The sequence below is a fragment of the Hydra vulgaris genome, chromosome 04 (assembly GCF_038396675.1).
Source record: "Hydra vulgaris chromosome 04, alternate assembly HydraT2T_AEP".
NCBI lineage: Eukaryota > Metazoa > Cnidaria > Hydrozoa > Anthoathecata > Hydridae > Hydra > Hydra vulgaris.
The window spans coordinates 8,138,711-8,160,278 of NC_088923.1; the positions used below are offsets into that span (position 1 = coordinate 8,138,711).

General features: G+C 27.4%; 1 protein-coding gene across 1 annotated transcript; it reads left to right on the forward strand.

Annotated features, from left to right (window-relative positions):
* The first annotated feature begins 3,592 nt into the window (after positions 1 to 3,592).
* LOC100203250 (ATPase inhibitor A, mitochondrial) lies at positions 3,593 to 21,264 on the forward strand. Its single transcript, XM_065795352.1, has 4 exons — positions 3,593 to 3,798; positions 4,908 to 4,933; positions 8,597 to 8,660; positions 20,949 to 21,264. Exons 1-4 carry the CDS (start codon positions 3,706 to 3,708, stop codon positions 21,159 to 21,161), a joined length of 396 nt encoding a protein of 131 aa, XP_065651424.1. The 5' UTR covers positions 3,593 to 3,705; the 3' UTR covers positions 21,162 to 21,264.
* The last annotated feature ends 304 nt before the right edge of the window (positions 21,265 to 21,568 follow it).

Here is a 21,568-nt window from a genome sequence, read left to right on the forward strand (position 1 = left end):
GAGAGAGAACCAACAGTGAGTGATCATGATAATGCAGATATTCCAAACGGCAACAATCTATTTGAATATAAAAAAACTTTGATCCCATATATTGCTGAATACGTAGATAAAATGACTTCAAAAAAAAATATCCTCATTAAATGTCAGAATGTACTAGTACTCCCTTTTCATTTAAAACAAAATAGCTTTTTAAAATTTAAAGACATAGGAGGTTTGATTAAACAAACCATAAGTGTTATATGCAAAGAAACAGAAAGGTGTTTCCAAATTAATTGGTTGTTTTAATAGATTGCCTCTTTCCAAATGAAATTGGAACTCAAAATGCATTAGCAAGTGCTGCTTTGAGATCAGTCGATTTCTTAAAAATAATAATTGATCTAGCTCCTCATGTTTGACTCAACTATAAGTGATAACAATATATTATCCTTGTTTTAGCTCATTTGGCGGTTTGGCTGCCAAATTAACTAGAATAAAAAAAAATATATATATATATATATAAACAATATAAGACACAAATAACTATATAAAAAAATTCTAGAAGGAACCCCTGAGTTGTGTGTACTCACAGAGCTCAGCTAATAGTTCATGCAGCATTTGTAAATTTGTGATATCTATTTAAAAAACTAATTTCATAATAGTTTATTTTATTTAGCTGCCTACCATGCAGTTATGTTATTAACCTTCTAGCACACAGCATTGGGTAGTTAAGAACTAAAAGGTGCATAAATTGTATTATAAACAGTATTAAACAAATAATTTATAGTAAAACTAAAATTAAAAGAAAGTAGTTAAATGAAAAATAAACAAAATATGAATAAAATTATTTCAGTTTTTCAAACTTAAAATAATTATTCGAAAGTTGTTTGGAAAATGTTAATTTGTATAACTACTAGTTCCTTATTTGTTCTTTACTAATGTTAAATAAACTAATTCTTAATTAAAAAAAATAAAAATTTTTATCTTATTTAATAACATTTATTTATCTTTAAAAAAGCAAGATATTATACAAACTTATTGTTTAGAATATGTTTTGTTAAACAATAGAGAAATTTATGTAAATATGTAATATTGCCTTTTTTTTTTTAATTATTGTTATGTAAAACCAAAAATTATATTTGAGGCATGTACATTTCATAATATTTATATATGAAAATGACATATAAGTTCGTAACAAAAATTTCTTCATTTGTAATCAACCGAAACCGTCGCCATCTTGGGAGGCCAAAACTGGCTTCAAAAAATTTGCCGCATACACTATCCAGTTATATTTTGAGATCAGTGATAAATACTAATAACTTATCACAAACTTAACGTCACAAATAATGAAAACTAATTTTTAAATGTTGTTTTATTGTAAAATTATGATATGAATTCAGGTAAAAATACCAGTAACTAACTAGGGCGTCACCCTGGGCTCAAAAAAAAAGTCTTTTGGGGGCACCAAAGAAAACAAGAAGGAGCACGTAAAAAAAGGTCTTTTTAAATATAATTAGTAGTATTGTTAATTTTTATTGTAACTAATCAACTATTCTATTACTTTGGCTATTATCACATTTGCTACGCCACTGGTTAATAAAATTAAAAATATATTTTTCAATTAATTTAAATAGGTTTTTTCAATTAACAAAAAAACACTACTTTGCTTTAAATGAGCTTTGTATGTTTATTAACAATTTTTGCACGATCGTTGACCATAGTAGAACAGCAAGATCCACCCAACCATTAACAAATTAATTTGGTGATTCTTAATAATACTAAGATTAAATTTGATCATTTATTTTAATAATTTGCTTATTTTAGATTTTAATAATATGCATTTTTTCAAATTGTTGTTTTGCTAAAGAATTGTTTCAGCAGGTTGCATATAAACATTTTTTTTTTTTTTTTATAGATTCATATTTACGAACTAATTACAAATATTATTTGAGAAAATAAAAGTTTGTAAAATTTGAGTTTTTAAAATTTGAGTTTGCTTTTTTTATATTTTTTCTTAAATAACCGAAGTTACATGGTGACCAAACTTAGGCGTATTTACGGTATATAATAATAATTATTATCTTTTTTTATTATCACAAATAATTAACATATTTGATACTTACAATCTGTAGGTGGTAAGTTATGATAAAAACATTTTCACCGTTTGATAATAGCAAATAGTTTTCCTCATAAATTATACATAATTTATGAGAAATAAATTATACATAAATTATACATACTTCCAAAAATAGCTTTTCACCATGCAAAATTTCTAACTATTTGTCACCGGTAAATAGCAAGATATTTTAGCAAGTTCTGTTAGGATAATGTTTTGCTCTCGCTGACTACCGCCTATAAGGGTTAGCTGTCTAATTTAAGCCTACAGTTTAAATATAAACACCAAGTTTATTTGCAATCAGACTTTTCTTTTTCAAATCTTCATATGTGTGTATATTTTCTGTAAAGATTGGTTAGATTGTTTCATTTACATTTCTTTTTCTTAAGACGATGACTGGTGCTACTAGACACTGATGATGGTTCGGTGTTAAGCAGCCTTTCAGTGTGAAGGATTAGTTATTCACTGAGAAGGATTAACCTTTCGCTAAAAAATATTGTGGCGTGTGTCATACATCTCAATCTTTCCTAAAGCATTTAACTCTTTTTTGTTTTACTCGTTGTGTTTTAACTAATCCCAGGAATTTGGAATTTTAATTAATTTAGGAACGTGTATAAATAAAAAAGACAATCGTTTAATTGTCATTCCCATTAAAGTTAAACCATGCTTTAAGTTCAGGCTGATAATATCATTTTTTATAAGTTTGGAGTTCTTTGTGCTGTATCTACTTAAAGGATCTTCTGAAATATTTAATGTATGTGTGTATTCACACATGCACAAGCACATACAAACGCACACACACATATATATGCATACACATACACACATAAAATACCTATATACACACATACAATAATGTAAATACGCATACACACATACACATACACACACACAGATATATATATATATATATATATATATATATATATATATATATATATATATATATATATATATATATATATATATATATATATATACATACACACATATACATATATGTATACATACACATATATACATACACACATATACATATATGTATACATACACATATATAAATATACACATGAACACACACATATACAAACATACTTACATATATGTAAAATTAAGGAGATACGATTTCATTTGTCGTTTAAAAGAGAAATTATACATTACTATTTTTAAAAAAAATTGATGTAACAGTCAACAAATAATGCGTGATATGACATGATCTATTCACAAATGAAACGAAAATGCGCACGATGTTGTTGACTAACGAACTTCAACGAAGCAGGTTAGAACCCTCAAAACAACTAAGTGTTGCCGAACATTTGGCAGTCGAATATTCAAGGTTTCGAGCAAGGGCCAAGCCAAATATTCGGTATTCGGATTTCGACAAAAATCACCATTCTTTAATAAAAACTGATAAAAGAATGAAACGAGGCATGCATGCCTCATTTTATTCTTTGATCGGTTTTTTCAAACTTTTTAAATAAGTTGAGTCAAAATTCTTATAACTCTAGTAAGCGAGTTTTTTTGATTCTTTTTTGCCAGACTTTCTTGTAATTACAGTACCATTTAAATTAATTTAAATATCCGTCTAATCTCGTTTTTGTCGATTGTTAAATATGGCTGCACTTCGATATTCTTGTAAGAAGTTAGTCCTTCCACTTTCAAGTAGGCTATTGTCAAGCGGAGAATTGGGCTCCGGTGCCGGAAAGGTAAACTATTTTCTTATGAAAAAATAAATATAGTGCAACTACTAAAAATTTTAAACATAAAATTTTGATTCCTGCAATTTACAGCTTTTTAATTTTCTGTCAACTTTCGTGCAATTTAACTCTTTTCCTTATTTGCAGCTCACTCCTAACTTAAGTAGTGGTTGCTTGCAGCCTTGTGGAAGTGAATTAGTTTTCACAAATTGCAAAACACATTGCAAAATAAATTTTGCAAGTAGTTTTCTCTGATAAAATAGGCGGAAGATAAAAAATAAATAAAGATAGATAAAGAAGACGGAATCTAGATTCAGCATTATTTTTTAATTTGAGCATATTGTAAAACAAATTAAAAATTTAGACACTTAAAAAGCTGAAAGCTTATTCAATAGTTGAGAGCAAAAGAATAAACATTGTCATAACATAACTTTCATACATAATTTAATTATATCCTTGAATATTTTGCTGTAGATTTTGCTGCATTAAAGTGTGAGCTTCTTTACTGTTTTAAACAACACTTTAAATGAAATTTAATTTGTAGTAATCAAGTTTGGCTGATAATATAATTAATTCAGTTCTATTTTAGTAATTTTTAATTGATTAAATGAGATTTCTTTACTATTATATATATATAACATAATTTCCAGAAATCCAGAAATACTTATATATCATTTATACATATTTATATATCATTTTATATCATGTATATATCCAGAAATATATTATATATATAAAATAATTTCCAGAAGTCCAGAAATATTTGATTATATCAAACTATAGAAATATTTCTATTATTTTCAAAGTTTAGTTGTTTTATATGTTCAACATTGCAGTTTAAGTGAAAATATGCAATCTCTATTTTTGACAAATACTTTATTATATTATATTGTTATATAAAACAGATAACCTTTTTTTTTGTTACACATTTAACCACCAATATATATATATATATATATATATATATATATATATATATATATATATATATATATATATATATATATATATATATACACATATATATATATATATACATACATACATACATACATACATACATACATACAATTTTTGAAATCAGAAACAATTTAGTATTTTTTTGTTTTGTTTTGTAGGGTGGTGGCCAAGGAGGAAGTATCAGGTATTTTTATTTCTTTAAATAGTTGTAAAAATTGTTAATTTAAAATCTAATGATCGCGAGTAAAGTACAAGTACCCAAGCCCTTTGTTAATGTATTAAAGCTCTTGTCTATGGCTTTTTATGTTATGATATTTTTAGTGTCTTTTCTTAAGCAGCTATTGTTTTCATCAACATAGTAGAAGTCCTTAACTCAAAATATGTCTAATTGCCATTGTAATGAAATTCAACCTGTTGCTATATAACTACTGATATATAGCAATAATGAATATATATTTTTTTTATATAATTATGTATTTTTTAATGATAAAAGAGTTTTAAAGATTTATATATTTTTCCTTTATTATGTATCACTTTCTACGAGTATTTGTATGTTTAGACAAAGTATTAAATGGTTTGAAAAAGAGTCACTTTTAATTACTTTTGACTTTTGTCCAACATTTCCGTGTTGACAGAAAGTTAAAACCATTAATTTAATTACAAATTATTCGTTTTTTAAAAAAACCGCAAAATGCAAATTTATTTGACCAGATTGTTTTTAAAAACATTCTTAATGTTTTTAAAAACATTATGAATGTTTTTAATAATATAAACAATGTTTTTATTTTTTTTAACAAAATATTTTTATTTTTTTTAATAAAATGTTTTTACTCTTATTTTTTTACTCTAAATCATGCATGGAGTATTGCTACATTGACTATCTTACAGCCTGACTTGCAACAAAGTGCCGCTACATCAACTGACAAATAGCCTGACTCGCAACGGAGTGCTGCTACATCCACTATCTTATAGCCTAACTCGCAACAGAGTGCTGCTACATCAACTGACAAATAGCCTGAGTCGCAACAGAGTGTTGCTACATCAACTATCTTATAGCCTAACTCGCAATGGAGTGCTGCTACATCGACTGAGGGTTTGGTTGGGGCAGGCAGTCTATTAAGTAATTTAAAAAAAAAAATTCTGGTCTTGCATTTTACTTTTTACTTTTTGTCAACAAAATACGGAAAAACCTTCTGACAACCAGTTAGGGGTTATATATATATATATATATATATATATATATATATATATATATATATATATATATATATATATATATAGCGTGTATTTATATCGAGGCCTTGCTGAAGCATCTACACATATCTCTGCGGTTTTATTTTGGATTGATAAAACTGTAACTGATTATAATTCTTAATGGTTACCACCAAGCCTACCAGCAAAGTTAACTACAAAGTGTTTTTTTAATTATAAATCAAAACTAAAGGCAGCTATTTTATGAACAATCCTTGCATCAGCTCATGAATACTCTATTGAATCTTATAATACTAAAGTCCAGATGGTGTTGTTAAGTGTTCTTTTTTAAAAGAATATCCTTAGAAATTAAATTTCTATACAGTTATAGAAAAACCATTGCATGATATGATTGAAATTGAAAAAACTTGTTATTGTTAATTAGAAAAAAACAATCAATTTTAACTTTAAAAAGACCAAGGATATTACTACCAAGTAAAAACTCAACTTCTTGTTACTGAATATTAATGCTGCAATTTTTTGTATGGACAGTAAAAGACTTTTTAATTTATAGATTTTTTGTGAAGAAACTTAACATATCAAATCAATCTTTATCTTTAAAAGATTAATTTTCATTAATTAAACTTAGTGAACATGAACACATTGAAAGTAATGTTTTATCATTTCAGGATATAATTTGTTATTGTCACATCAGTTCAAAATATGGCAATATGATTGTAAGATGTACCAATATACATTGTAAAATTAAAAGTCGCTTAAAGTAAATTGGGACATAAAAACGTAAAAAAAAAAAAAAAAGTAAAAAAATGCATGTTGAGAAAAAAAAACTTCATTAACTGTTAAAAAAAAATGTTGAGAGAGAGAGAAGAAAAAGTTATTTAATATACATTAAAAAAAAAAGGTTTAAATTAGATATTTTGTTCAGTTAATCTTGTAAACATTTGTATAGTTTAATGGCATATTATTTTTAAATTATTGTTCAAATTACTTGCTAATTAAATGCTACTAAAGTTAACCAAAACACATACTGAATGAACAATTTTATCTAATGTTGTATGAGATTCTCCATCTTTAGTAAATAAAAAATAAGTAATAGTGTAAGTCATAGAGAACAAGACTCTTTGTCATGTTTTACAATCCCAGGAAGTTTAAAAAATCTAATTTTCTGGGTTGTTTTTTTTTTAGTTAGTTTAGTTATATAATTTATAACACCTATTATATATTATAATTACAATTTTATAAAGTTTTATGTGCAATAAAGCGCTACCCTAAAAATTTATTTTAAAATCCTACTAGTATTTTTTTTTTATTATATCGGCTTTGTTTACTTTTTTATCCTCTCATAATGACGATGTTTCTTGAGTCATGTGACCCACAGGAATACTGTATATATGATAACATTATAAATACTGTGGCTTAACCAACTAACATTATAAATATTGTGGCTTAACCACCAAGTCTCTGGTTTTGGTTTCATTTTGTATTTTTACAACTGTACCTTTGAATTTTCCTGTATCCAATGCTGTTGTGTCACTTAAAATTTTTTTAATATTCAAAATGTTATTGGATTTTCCATTTTGGCAATTAATAATTGTTGAATTAATTTTATTCTCATTTTGAAATATTGCAACTTGTTATTCAGTCCTCTTGAATTTGTTTTTATCAAAATGTAGGCAGAGATATTCTTTCTGTGCTATTGAGATGTTTTTTTTTTTTTTTTCTTTCTAGTTGATCTTCTTATTCTTGTTTTACCTTGATATTTCAATGCCTTTTTTATTTACTTTTTTACATGATTTTACTGACTTATTTGTATTCAAAGACTCAGTTATTACAAGAATAGATAATATAGCCTCTCTTTTTTTTCCCCCATGGGTGTCTTTTAAATCATAGATAAAATATATATTTATTAGACATATTTTTTTACTTGTTAGTTATTAGACTTTGCTTCTTTGAATCGAACCATCGTACACTAAATTGTTAATGTTAGATATTAATTTTGTTCTGGAAATTTATTGTATTGCAATAATTAAAAATTTATTTTGTGCATCTATCAGCACTATTGCAGCTGATTATGCATACATCAGCACTATTGCATCGTGTTGTTATGGAGTGTATCCATTACAAATTTTTTGGGTTCATTTTTAAATATCTGAAAATAAGTTGCAAAAAAAGTAATGAGTTTAGAAATAAAAATGTGTCTTGAATTCTATTTTTTTAAAGTTCTCAAAATCTTGATTTAAATATAAAGTTTATAAAAAATTTTCAAATGACTGAATTTAATTTTTTAGATATACATAATTTTATAATTTTAAATGCTGAGAAAAATCATTTTTTTATGCTTTCAAGAGATGTTAGGAAAATCATTTCAAAAATAAGAATTCACATGATATGATATGTGGTAGTGGTGTAGTGGTAGAGCGCTCGCTTCATAAGTGAGATGTTTCGAGTTCGATCCCCACCACATCCCTGGTAGTACCGCGCCTAACTTGTTTGTCAAGGTTCGTGTTTCTGAGATATAGAGTTGAGAGAGGGTTATAACCACAATTAAGTAGCCTCCTCGTCTGTAGTGGTCTTTACGGCCTTGAGGAGGTGAATCAACAACAAACAAATATGAACATTTTAAATGTGTATTTAGAGATGCTGGTGGTTCTTTTGGTAAAATGGAGGCTGCACATGAAGAACAGTATTTTAGAAAAATGGTGAGTTTTTTTTCTTGTTTTTACATGTCAAAATCAAACATGTTTTTAAACAGTCTTCTTCGTTTAAAATTCAATTCCAGCACACACTTTAAAAATATTAAATTAGCTTAAACTTAAATTGAAACTTTTTATAAAAGTCTCTTTAACTTAGGTTTTCAATGAAATGATATAAATGAAAATTTATTTTTGTTTAATACAGCTTCTTCTGTTTGTGTTTTAAAAAAATTTCCTAAAGATTTTTATTTGTTTATACAAAACTTAAGGCTTCTATAAATACTCTTTTTAAACTTTTTTAGGATATTGCTTATTCAGTTTGCTTTAAATTCTTATAAAATCCTTAATTTGGACATGATTATAGATCAAAAGAGCTAGAACTGTTAAAGTCTATAAGTTTCCTAAAAAACATGTTTTTTTCACTCAAAATTATGTTCTCCACTTATTAAGTAAACAAAAAAATTTTATGCTGATAGTAGTAGCTCTTTCTTTTCTTTTTCCATGGGGAATGTTCTATTGTCTAAATGTTTTTGCAATATTTAAAATACTTCCGGCACCGAGCAAAGTCTTCACTTAAAAATCTAAGGATTTGAGATCTAAGAACTTCTCATCTAAGAAGCATCTAAGAACTTGAAATTTCACATGTCTATAGGTTAAAGCTTAAGTTAGGATTCCATACTATACCATAATTATAACATATGGCATACCATAATTATAATATATGACTATATCATAATTATACTATATAACATAAAATCTTGGTAGGCATATCACATTAAAATTTTTAAAAGGTTATTTGCAGTCCATGGTAAGATTTTTGGTAATTTCCCTTAAAACAATTTATCTTGTAGATATTTTACAGAAATATCTCAATTGTTTAAACCAATAACCAACAACAACATTTTCTTAATTGTACCTTAATTACAATTAGCCCAAAAAAGCGCTGACTGGATGGTCATTTTTAGGCTGACATGTGCGATTAAAAAAATTCATTTGTTTGCTATTTAAATTAAAATTTAAAAAAATGCTTTTATTCAAATTAAAAACGGCAAAACAAGCATTTCATTTAAAATTTTAGCTAAAATAATAACAAATATTTTAGATAAAATAATAAACAAAACACAAAAAAAACGTTTTATTTAAATATTAAACAAAATAATTTTAAAAAAGACCATGTGAAACGAATGTTCTATTTAAATTCCAGATAAAATAATTAAAATAAAAATGCCAAAAAAATTTAAAATGTTTTATATATTTAGTAAACAAATTAGAATAAAAGCGGAAAGACAAATGTTTTATTTTAATTCTAAATAAAGTAACTAAAATTAAATCATCAAAACAAACATTTTAAGTTTCAAGTTAAAATAACTAAAATAAAGACAGCAAAAAAAAAAAAACAATCTATTTAAATTCTAATAAAATAATAGCATTAAAAACGGGAAAACAAACGTTTTACTTAAATTATATTTATACTTATCTAAATAAAATAATTCATTCATAAAAGTGTTTTCATGATTTTTTCACAAAAGTAGTTTCATAGACAAAAGTTTCATAGACAAAAAAGATTTGTTCCAATTTTAAAAAAATGCCCTATTTATTTATTTTTTGGTAAGGGATTATCCATAAATAAAGCTAATTTTAACAAATAGACAAATCAGAAGTTTTCTTTCGCTGAGTCTTTGTTTAAAGCAAAAACTAAAATAACCCATAAAAATCACTGATTTTTTGGGTTATTTTAGTTATAACTTTTGCGCACGCAAGAGTAATAACTAAAATAACCCAAATGATCTACAACTTCTATCTTTTAAATAAGTTTAGCATTATGTAATTTATGGACAATCCCTAAATTGTATGCACTTGCCAAAATTTTTGCGGGTTTGTGGGCAAGCGAAAAAGCTCTGGCTAAACAGAAAAGACTGATATATATATATATATATATATATATATATATATATATATATATATATATATATATATATATATATATATATATATTAGGGTGTTTCAAATAAAGGTCATGTCTGAAAATGAAAAGAACCCTAGCTTATCATCTGCCTAGACCATGATTTAGTACTTAAAAAATTTTTTTTTTAATTTTTGAAAATCCTAAGGGGGTAAAAGGGGCAATATTTGAAGTGTTTAGTAACATTTCAAGAACAGTTAGTAGGAAATAATAAAATTATAAATTTATAATTTTTTTGTTTTTTTATTTGTTTGTAGACTTAATCTAAATAAAATGGGTTTAATTCTTGGAAAAAAGTGTATATTTATAAAAATTGTTTCAAAAAACCCTAAAATCCATAAATATTTAGCAAAGCTTGTAAAAATACAAAAGATGTCCAGTATAAGAGCACAATTCTCAAGCAAAGATTTATTATTAATAATTGTTTACATATATTTCACCAATAATGTGGTAGACTAAAAGGAAGGGGACAGGTAGAACTAAGTGCACTGAGCCGAATGTTAAAAAGCAACATGTATCTGAGAGGCTTAAGTGAAATAAGAAATCTGAATGTGTATCATTCAAAAGCATACAACAGAAAGATTTTTTATATGCAGAAAAGAAAGTATAAATGGTTACAAAGCAAAAAATATGAGCAGCAGGGTTTAAAAATTGGATGGTGGTGGGATTCGAACCACGGCCATTCTGTGTTTGAAGTACATGCCTTATCCAAATAAACTAAATGCGCGTATACTGATAAACAAATATAATTATATAATTAAAAAAGTGATAGTAATAACTTAAATAGAAAGGAAAGCCTATGAGGTAAATACAAACATATGCTCACATGAACAAACAGATGTATAAGTGTATATAAACATATACCCATGCATTACATAGACATATTCATATAGAGACAATATATACTTGTTTGTTACATTTTATGAACAGATAGCAATTTATATTTTGGCTTTTCTCTTTAAAAATTACAAAAAAAAATCAGTCTTTTAGTTTCAACTCACAACTGTTTTTTTGTTTGTTTTTTTGCTTTGCCTTATCCAATATTGTTGCTGAAAATAACAACCACCCTAAAGATACAAAAAAATACAAAAAAAAGATACACAAATTGTTTAAATAAATAATTTTTTCTGTTTAAATTTATTTTAATTTTTTTTTTTGTTAGTTTTGCTTTTTTTGTTTTTGAAATTTAGTTTTTTCCGCTAAGTATTGTAATGCTTAATATAATAAAACTTGCAAACTTCTTCTCAAACTAGAAAAAAAGTTCAAATCAATAGTAATAATTTTTTTAAATTAGATTACAGCAATCCCAGTTAATTTATCCTTTCTATTCTTCCTTAAAAAAAATTGATCATAAGAAACTAGACTTTATTTGTATTTGTACTAGTGGCTTTTTCCTAATCTAATTTTTTCCTGTCTTTTAAGTATTTGTAAAGAGAAAGGTGTCCTTCCCTTTTCTTCTGAATATGTTGTTGTTGTTTTTTTGTTTTTTTTTAATTTTATTTTTGTTACTTTACCTCCCCAAGGCCGATAAGGCCACTACAGATGAGCAGGCTACTTGTGGTTATAACCCTCTATCAACCTTATAATTCCGAAACACGACCCTTTGGAACCTCTCGCTTTTAAAGCAAGCGCTCTACCACAATACCATTACCGCTTATAAAGCGAGTGCTCTACCACGACACCGTCAATAGCTGATTCTTCAATATTCGTCAATAGCTGATTTTATAGTTTAGTTGTATTCTTTCTTTTTATTTTTGATTTAGAAGGAAAGAAAGCGCTTGTATTTATATTCACATTAATATTCACATATTTGTTTAAGTGCTAAAATAAGTTATACATTTATATAAAAAGTAAGTTGTATGTTCATTGTGAATTATTAAGTTTGATTAATTGGTTATCTATTAAATTATCGTTTATGATGTAAAAAGTAATATCTTAACCACGCAATACTAATTGAAGTGAATTAAATGTAATTACTCAAGACCTTAGGTAGATTCGGGTAATATGAGAATACCATAAAATTTCTAAGATGTGAACAGTATTTTTATAATCGACTTGATGTGGTGATAATAAAAAGCAGTATAATTAGCGTAGTAATTATGCAGTAATTAGTGGCACATAAACGCTATTCGATTTTTTGCTTTGTTAAAGTATTATCATTACACGTATAAGAATCTGTGGCGCGAAATTTTGATGTTGAAAAAAAGAAATTTTTCATAAAGAAAAATATATTAGCTAGAAATCTGTTTCATTTTTGTTCGGAAAAGCAATGCATAGAAATTCAAATTTATTTAAAAATACTATTTTCGTGTAATATGAGGATGCTTAAATTACCGAGTGTTTTTCATTGAAATCTGCTAGTTTAAAATCCTAAAATTGCAGTGGTTTTATTTGCTTTTTGAATAAATGCAAAACATAGTAAAAAAATTTAATATTTATATAAATATTCAAATTTATATAAATTTTAATATTTACAATATTAAATATCTTGTTGTAATTTAAATTCAAAAAATTTGTGTTTTTATTGTTTAAAGGTTCAAGTTAATACAATTGAAAAAATAACAAATAATTTTTTTGGTGCATAAAATAACAGTATTATAATAAAAAGTGGCTTTAAAATGTTTCTTTCAAGTACTCATTATCCAAATATCTAAATGAGTTATGAATAGTAGGTACCAGCAACTTCGGTATAATGTTTCTTTAAGCTGGAATAGATAGATTACAAGAAAATAAGAGTTCAATAAAAAAAAATCTAAGGTTAACTTAATAGTTATCTAATTAGAAAAATCAGCATAAACAAACCGCTTTAAAGACTTGAAGAATTATAAAGAAATGTGCCATTTAAAATAAGTAAACAAAACTAAAACTTTCCAGCAGTTTATTTATTTTTTCTGCAGTTAAAGTTTTCTAGCTAAAAAGATTTTTTTTTTTTTTTTTTTTCTTTCTAACTTGAAAACAAAATTATCTAGAAAAAAAATCTGACAACCAACATGGTCATCTTGGAGGTAGTCATTTTGTTCTAACCAGTCACAAAATTTGATTGCAAGCGATTATTTTGATTTTTTTCGATCAATAGAGGTTTTATTGGTTTACAATAAGCCACTTTACCTCATGACTGTAGTTGGACAAAACGTAGCGTTGAACGAGAAACGTAGCGTTGAACGAGAGCTTTTTTGTTGCGTGTTATGCAGTAGTATAAAAAGTTTACTTTTCTCATTACGTTCAACTGCTGCTGCTATTTCAGACTTAAATTTGTCTAAATTAGTTAATTCAGCAATCCGTTTCTCAAGTAAAAAATGTCAAATTTGATTTACCTGTAACTTTACTATCTAAAAAATATTAAAACATTTATATGAAATGTGTAAAAAAAAGACAAAATACACGTCATCCTATAACGGACGTAGGGTTGTATCATGCATCTGTTTTACAATCCAGTTTGAGTTAAAATTTGCTCTAATGTCTGAACAGTTGAAGCTGAGCAGAGATGACCTATTAGGGTGTTTCATTTCCGACAAATTTTTGAAAATGATTACGTTACATGCATAACGGGGTAAATAATGTGCCAAAAAAAAGTCTGAAAAATTTTCAAAATTTTAAAATGTCATCTAGAGGTCGCCATCTTGAAAAAACAGCGTTTTTTACACTTTTTTTAACTGTAAACTTGAAAAAACTTAAAAAATAATTAAATTTATGTTACGTTACTGGGTGTATATATTAAAGGTTATTATTTGAACATTTGGTGAAATTTTCAGAAAAATTGGTAAATGTCTAGAGGTCGCCGAATTATAAAGTTTTATTTTTTCAACATATTTTTTTGCTGAATAATTGCTTAAATGCTTTCACCTTAAATAAAATGCATAATTTATGTTTTGAGCATAATTGACCACTAAAAGTTGTTGCGTGATTAAATAGTTTGCAAAATAAACATCTAGACGTATGTATATAAATTTCATAAATTTATTTTAAAAAATTCGTTCTTATTTCAATTAGCAAAATTGAAATATTAAAACAATTTTAAAACTAGTTGAAAAAGCGAATATTTTATTGTAACGATGAACCTAAGAAAAAATAATCAAGATTGGTTAATTGGTTACCCTGAATCCAATAAATTATCAAGTTTCAGTCGTCTACCAACAAAAAAACATGTTTTGGGTAGATACTCTCATTAACATTTTTATTCAAAAGGCGACACTTCTGCAAGAGATATTTTTAAACTTGTTCTTGGTGAGCTTAAGGAAGTTTGGGAAAAAGCTGGAGTACCAGTTCGTTCAGATAACTCTTGTCTTTCATTGCTTACCAAATTGTTTGTGGAAATGGTGAAAATTAAAAAAATTGATCACGCAAGTCGAGATGTTAAAGCTGGAAAAGAAAAAATTGTCACATTTTGTAATGAGCTTGAGAAACTTTGCGACATTTCAGCAGTAAATGCATATGAACAGTTATTAGTATCACGTAGACCAAAATGGAAAGAAGATTGGGCATTTTATGAAGATCAAAAGAGTAGCAGAAAGTATCATATGACAGGTAGCATCGATCTAGGTGTTTCAAAATTTTTAGAACGTCGAGAAGATAGACTAAGCATAGATTTTCGGAGAAGTTCAACCGAAGATCAAAAATCGAGTGCCTTTGATGTCAGTGAAATAGTTGAAAGTGCTGACGAAGAAGATCAAAAAGATACAGAGTTTACTCCTTTACCACTAAAGAAAAGAAAGGTGCCTTTAACAAATTCACTAGAGATATCATCAAAGAAGCTCTCAGAAGTAACGGCATCTGTGGCTGATCGATGTTGTTTATCAGTTCGCCAACAACTTCTATTTCAATCCACTATCATCTGCAAAAGCGGAGGCAAACTTAATGAAATTGTCAGTATCAACTGTGCATCGTCAAAGACAAAATGCGCGAAAGAATATTGTTCTGTCAATTAAAGCTGACTGGGAGATAAACAAACCTAAAAAGGCCATTTTGCACTGGGATTCGAAGCTTTTTCATTTAGACAGCTCATAATGAAGAACGTGTAGCAGTTCTTATTAGCAGATCTCTTAACGGGTACTTATTTATTTATTTATATAAATCCTATGTATATTTTTTATTTTTGTATTCAAAGAAACTAACTTAAGTTTTATTTGCAGGCCGAAACTTATTGGTGTACCTTTGATTAAAGATTCGACAGGTAAAACTCAATGTGACGAGGTCATGAAACTTGCGCAAGATTGGAACATTTTGGAAAACATTGTTGGTATATGCTTTGATACAACAGCAAGCAACACAGGTAATAAAAAAGGAGCAGCAACTTTAATTGAAATTGAGTTAAAGAGACCTCTTCTATGGCTCGCATGTCGCCATCATCATAATGAGCTACACATTAAGCATGCATTTACCGCATTAAGAGGAGGTAGCAAAAGTCCAGATGAACCTATTTTTCAACGTTTCCGAGCCGAATTTTCTAGAATTGATATTGATTACTCAAACCTGAATTTTTTTAAATGGCCTACTGATATTAAATCAGAAATATTTAATCAAACAAGTTTAGTTCTGAAATGGGCTTACCAATGCCTCGAAGAGAAAATATTTCCGCGAGAAGATTATCTTGAGTTAATTGAATTAACTATTATCTACCTTGGGGGGAAACTATCAATGGAAAGAATATTCAAAATTCACAAACCAGGTGCAATTCACAATGCCAGATTTATGTCACATTCCATATATATTTTAAAAATGGAACTCTTATCTAATAAATTTATTATGTCCAATAATGAGCAAATTATGATCCACCGCATGGCTAAGTTTATTAGTCTTTTTTATTCGATGCAATTTCTCCGCTCGAGGATTTCCGTATTTGCTCCAGTTGATGACTTCAAATTTTTTTTCGCAATGAACTGGTATCAAGAAGAAGATTCAGATATCGCAACCGCTGTGATTTCGTCGATTAACCGTCACCTTTGGTATTTAACAGAAGAGCTTGTTATTCTATCTTTATTTAATGAAAAATTGTCAGAATTTACCAGAACAATAATGGCAAAGAAACTTTTTTCTACCCCAAGACCAAAAACATTTTTAATTGGGAAACCAAAATTTCCGACATTAAGTTCTTCAACCGTTATTTATTTTTTAATTGGACCACGGTCGTGGCTTCTTTTTGATTTATTAGGACTAATAAACAACCAGGAATGGCTACAGATGAATCCACAAGAGTGGAAATTCTTCCAAGATTATCGAACTGCAGAGATTTTGTTAAACAATTAGAGGTAACAAATGATTGCGCCGAAAGAGGAGTAAAACTTATTGGTGATTTCCGCGAGTATGCACAAAATGAAGAACAACGACAATTTATTTTGCAAGTTGTCGAACAACACAGAAAGCAAACTCCATCCGATTCGAAATCAAAACTAATTAATACTTTATATTATTTTGTATGTTACTAATATCTTCTTTATTAATTATTATTCTTAGAAAAGCTGAAGCCTAAAAATAGCCCAGTTAAATTTTTTTTAAGATTTAAAAAAATAACAAGTTTTTTAGCTTTATATTTTAATACGGCGACCTCTAGACATTTACCAATTTTTCTGAAAATTTCACCAAATGTTCATATAATAACCTTTAATATATACACTCAGTAACGTAACATAAATTTAATTATTTTTTAAGTTTTTCAAGTTTACAGTTAAAAAAAGTGTAAAAAACGCTGTTTTTTCAAGATGGCGACCTCTAGATGACATTTTAAAATTTTGAAAATTTTTCAGACTTTTTTTTGGCACATTATTTACCCCGTTATGCATGTAACGTAATCATTTTCGAAAATTTGTCGGAAATGAAACACCCTAATGACCTATGTTGAAATAGCTCTCAAGTTTTGGACATAAGTACCCTCACTCAATATGTAAGGTGACCATTGTCCTAGATTGTTATAGGTCTGCATAGTGCTAATTTAGGTTTTGTACTGCACTCTTTTCCGTAAAATAAAATTTTAAAATTATGCCATAGATAAAAACAAAATATTCTTTTTTTATCCTGCATGAAATTTATCATTATGTGTTGGCTAAAAATTCACATGGAACTATAAATGAGGGCGTCCTTTAGCTTGGTAAAACTGAACTGTACAACGGAAAGACACCTTACTAAGGATTGGAAGTGCTAAAACTTTTTCTAAAACAACTTCTTATCAAGTTTCTTGTCCAGACGTTTCTAATCAAAATACTTATTAGGCTGTTGACAAGCTTTTTCCAATATATTTGTTGATAAGTTAGTTGAAATAGAATTCCTAAAGGTCATCTTCATAACAAAGCAAATAATAAAAAGCAATTGCATAAATAATAGGAATATAAAGAATAGGAATATAAAACATAAAGAATAGGAAAAAATAGGTTTAAAAGAATAAAATTTTGAAAATGCGAACACAAAAGATACTAGAATTGGATAAATTCAAAAAAATAAGATTACGATCACGATAAACCTTAGCAGATAATATCATTGCAATGGGTTGTATATATGTTTACTATGAGGTCAGAAATGATAATCTAAGACGGCGTAAGATAAATTTCCCAAAATATTAAGGTTTACCTTTAGCTCAGGCGACAAAATATCCCTAAATAGTTTCCGAAAAATGTTGCTTTTAGCGCATGGTAAATGTCAATATTTTTTATTTCAATTTTATTCATGTGCTCATAAAAATCCAAATTTTTTTATGAAATTTTTTTCATAATAGTTGTTTAATTTAAAAGATATTTTACTTAAAGTAATTATTTTTAGTAAAATATTTGTATTGTTTAAGGTATTTTAAAAGAATCTTAAATGTTTGCCAATTCTCGATCCACTACGCAATGTGATTTTCACATATACTAACAGGAACTAATTTGAAAAAAAACTTTTATTTTTAAACTGACTCATTCAAGTTATCAGAAAGCAAAATGTTAAGATCAAGGAAACCGTTAACAGAAGGCTTGGAAAGTTATAGGTTGGGAGTCAGAAAAACGTGATAGGAGAGAGAAAAACGATAGGAGAGAGTTCCAAAGCATCAAAGTGCGGGAAAAAGTTGAATAAAAGTTTTTAGAGGATGAAAGGCACATTAAAAAAATGCAAATTTGCTAATGAGTCAAGCAAGAATGAGTTTTGGTTGGAGGAACTAAAGATGATAGCTTGTTGGACCGATCAACGACCATATTATTTATTATTTGTAGAAAAAAGAAAGAGATACAACCTTACGATGATGGTAGAGTAACTCAAGCTCTGCAGATAAACCAGGTCCAACTAGATTTACTATTCAGTTTTTAGACTTTGTCTAGAACTATTTATAGAACTAGTCCAAATATGATAACAATTTTCCATACAGGGACAAATAGGAGGTGGCGAGCACGATAAAAAGAAGCAACCTTAGCAGATGATAACATTGCAATGAACTGGATATATGTTTTCCATGAGGCTAGTAGTGATTGATATTCTAAGATGATGTAAAATAGAGGACTCAGCGAGAGTGTTATCATTTATAAATATAGGAATATCAATAACATTGCAATAGTTGTTTGCAGTGAACAACTGAGTTTTGTTGCGGTTAAAATTCATAAGCCACTTCAAGGCCCAAGCTACTACAAAAGAGATATCGCTTCAAGATCGGAAATTTTCACAGATACACCATATGAAGCAAGCTTATGGAGAAGACTAGCATTTTAAACTTCATTGAAAACTTTTGAAATATCAAGAGCAATCGCCCTTGGCTTCCTCCTATTTAATATATGATAGAATTTTTCAGTTACAGTAGTTACCAAGTCAGCCGTAAAATGTGAAGATTGAAATCTGTATTGATTGTCAGAGAGTAAGTTATTAGATGGGATGTTAGAAATTTATTGATCAAAGACTCAAAGACCTCGCTAATAGTAGAGAGAAGACTGATCGGATAATAGTTGGAAGGTCTGAGTTTTCTTCAGAAAATTTAAACCACAGATACTATTTTCCAGTTAGCAGAAAAGCAAGATTCAGTCAAGCACTTATTAAATAGTTTGGAGAGAATTGAAGAGAGAACAACACTTTTGTAAGCTTATGACAGGAATGTTGTCTTGACCACAAGCTGTAGAAGAGTTAATTAAGAAATGACTTAAGCAACGGAAGCCATAGTGATTTGGATGTCTAACATTAGTTAACCTGTTTAAATGATTGACAGAAAGAGTATGTCCATTTTTTTTTTAATTGGTATGATATTGCAATTGATCAAAAAAGTCTATTTGTTTGTGTTGATTGGTCAGTTAAAAGCTTTTGATTGCTCAATTACTGTCTCATGAGACTTTAAGTTTAAGCTAACAGCCATTATGCCCAAAAACAACTAACATTTTCTTACCTTGGTGATAATATAAATTATATTTTTTTATTATCATTTAGAATAAGCGCTAGCAGATATAGCATCGTATCAGTTGTTCTTTTCTAACTAGACCAAAATTATTTGACTTACCTGACATGTTTCACTATTGAAATAAACTATTATAAGGTATGGCTAACTCTAATTATATCATAACACGTTTTCGAAGTAATGAGAACGTGTTGTGACATTTATTCTAAATGATAATAAAGAAACATAATACGTATAATTAAATAGCGTAATGTCCAAAGAAAAAAATTGTGTTATTCGACACAAGTGCTAAAAACACTAGGCATAAAAGTGGTGCATGTGTTCAGCTGGAGAAAAATTTTGGCAGACAGCTACTATGGCTAGCTTCTTTTTTTTTTTTGATTTCGTAAAGGTCATATTTAATTTTATGCTCTACTTTGTATTACAAAACTGATAAAACTAAGCATGTGCGATTTCCCAAAAATTTTCAAAAAAATTTAATGTATTCCAAAGTTTCCAAATATATATTTTTAACATTTAAATGGTGTAAAATATAAAATCAGATTTTAAAAAAATTTATTATCAAAATAATAAATTGAAAAATTAAAAAGAAAATTGGTAAGGAATAAGAAATTAAAACTTCCATGGTCAACAATTTTATAATTATACAAATGTAATCTTGTATACTTGAACAATCATTAAAAATTTTTTTTTAAATTAACACAGTGCTGCCTATAATGACACTGTGCTAGTTTACGGAAATCAATTAATTTTATAGTTATAGTATTTCAGCTACTCTGAGGTGCAGAACGTCCTTGCCTCTTTATTTAAGTATATTTTTTACGTTTTTTTCTTTTTTCTTTAAGTAGATTTATTTAAGTATCTTTTATCTCCTAACTTAAGCACAAAAATATTCAAAATCTTAACAAAAAATCCTGTGTTTAGTAATAGGGTAGAGGATTAGCATTTGTGGTAAATTATTCAATATTGCTATTAAGAGAGATTTGTTTTTTTTTAGGAAGCTGAACTGCTAGCAAAAATAAAGAGGGAACACCAGGAGCAATCTCTTTACCATGACGAGGAGATTGAATTTCATAAAAATGCTATCAAAAGGCATACTGAAGCCATTGAACGACACGCCTTACTTAAGACACAACACGACGCTTCAGTGCGTGATCATGAAGGATCAGAAAAAAATTTAATAAATATGGAAAGAACCAAGAAAAAATAATTAAAAAAAAGTTGGTTTCAGCCAATCATTTTCAAGATTACCTAATAAAAACAATCTTTATTATTTGTGATTATAATTGCTTTTAAAATCTTTAAATTCAAAATTTGTAATTCTTTTTGTTTCTTTTTCACTCACTTTTTTTTCGTCTATTGAGTGCTATAGATTAAACAGTCAATTTCAACTCAACTTAATATGTTTTATAAATTTTTTATTATAAATTTGTCTTGTGCTCACTGGGTAAGCACTTGTTGTGCTTACTTGGTAAATTTAAAAAAACTGTTATAGAAATCTTTCCTGACATTTCATATGCTTTTGTATAAAGTTAATGAAATAGTGAGGATGCATAATCCATATATGAATATAATTTAAGTGCTATGACATTGAAATTATGAATAAATGGAAATTTG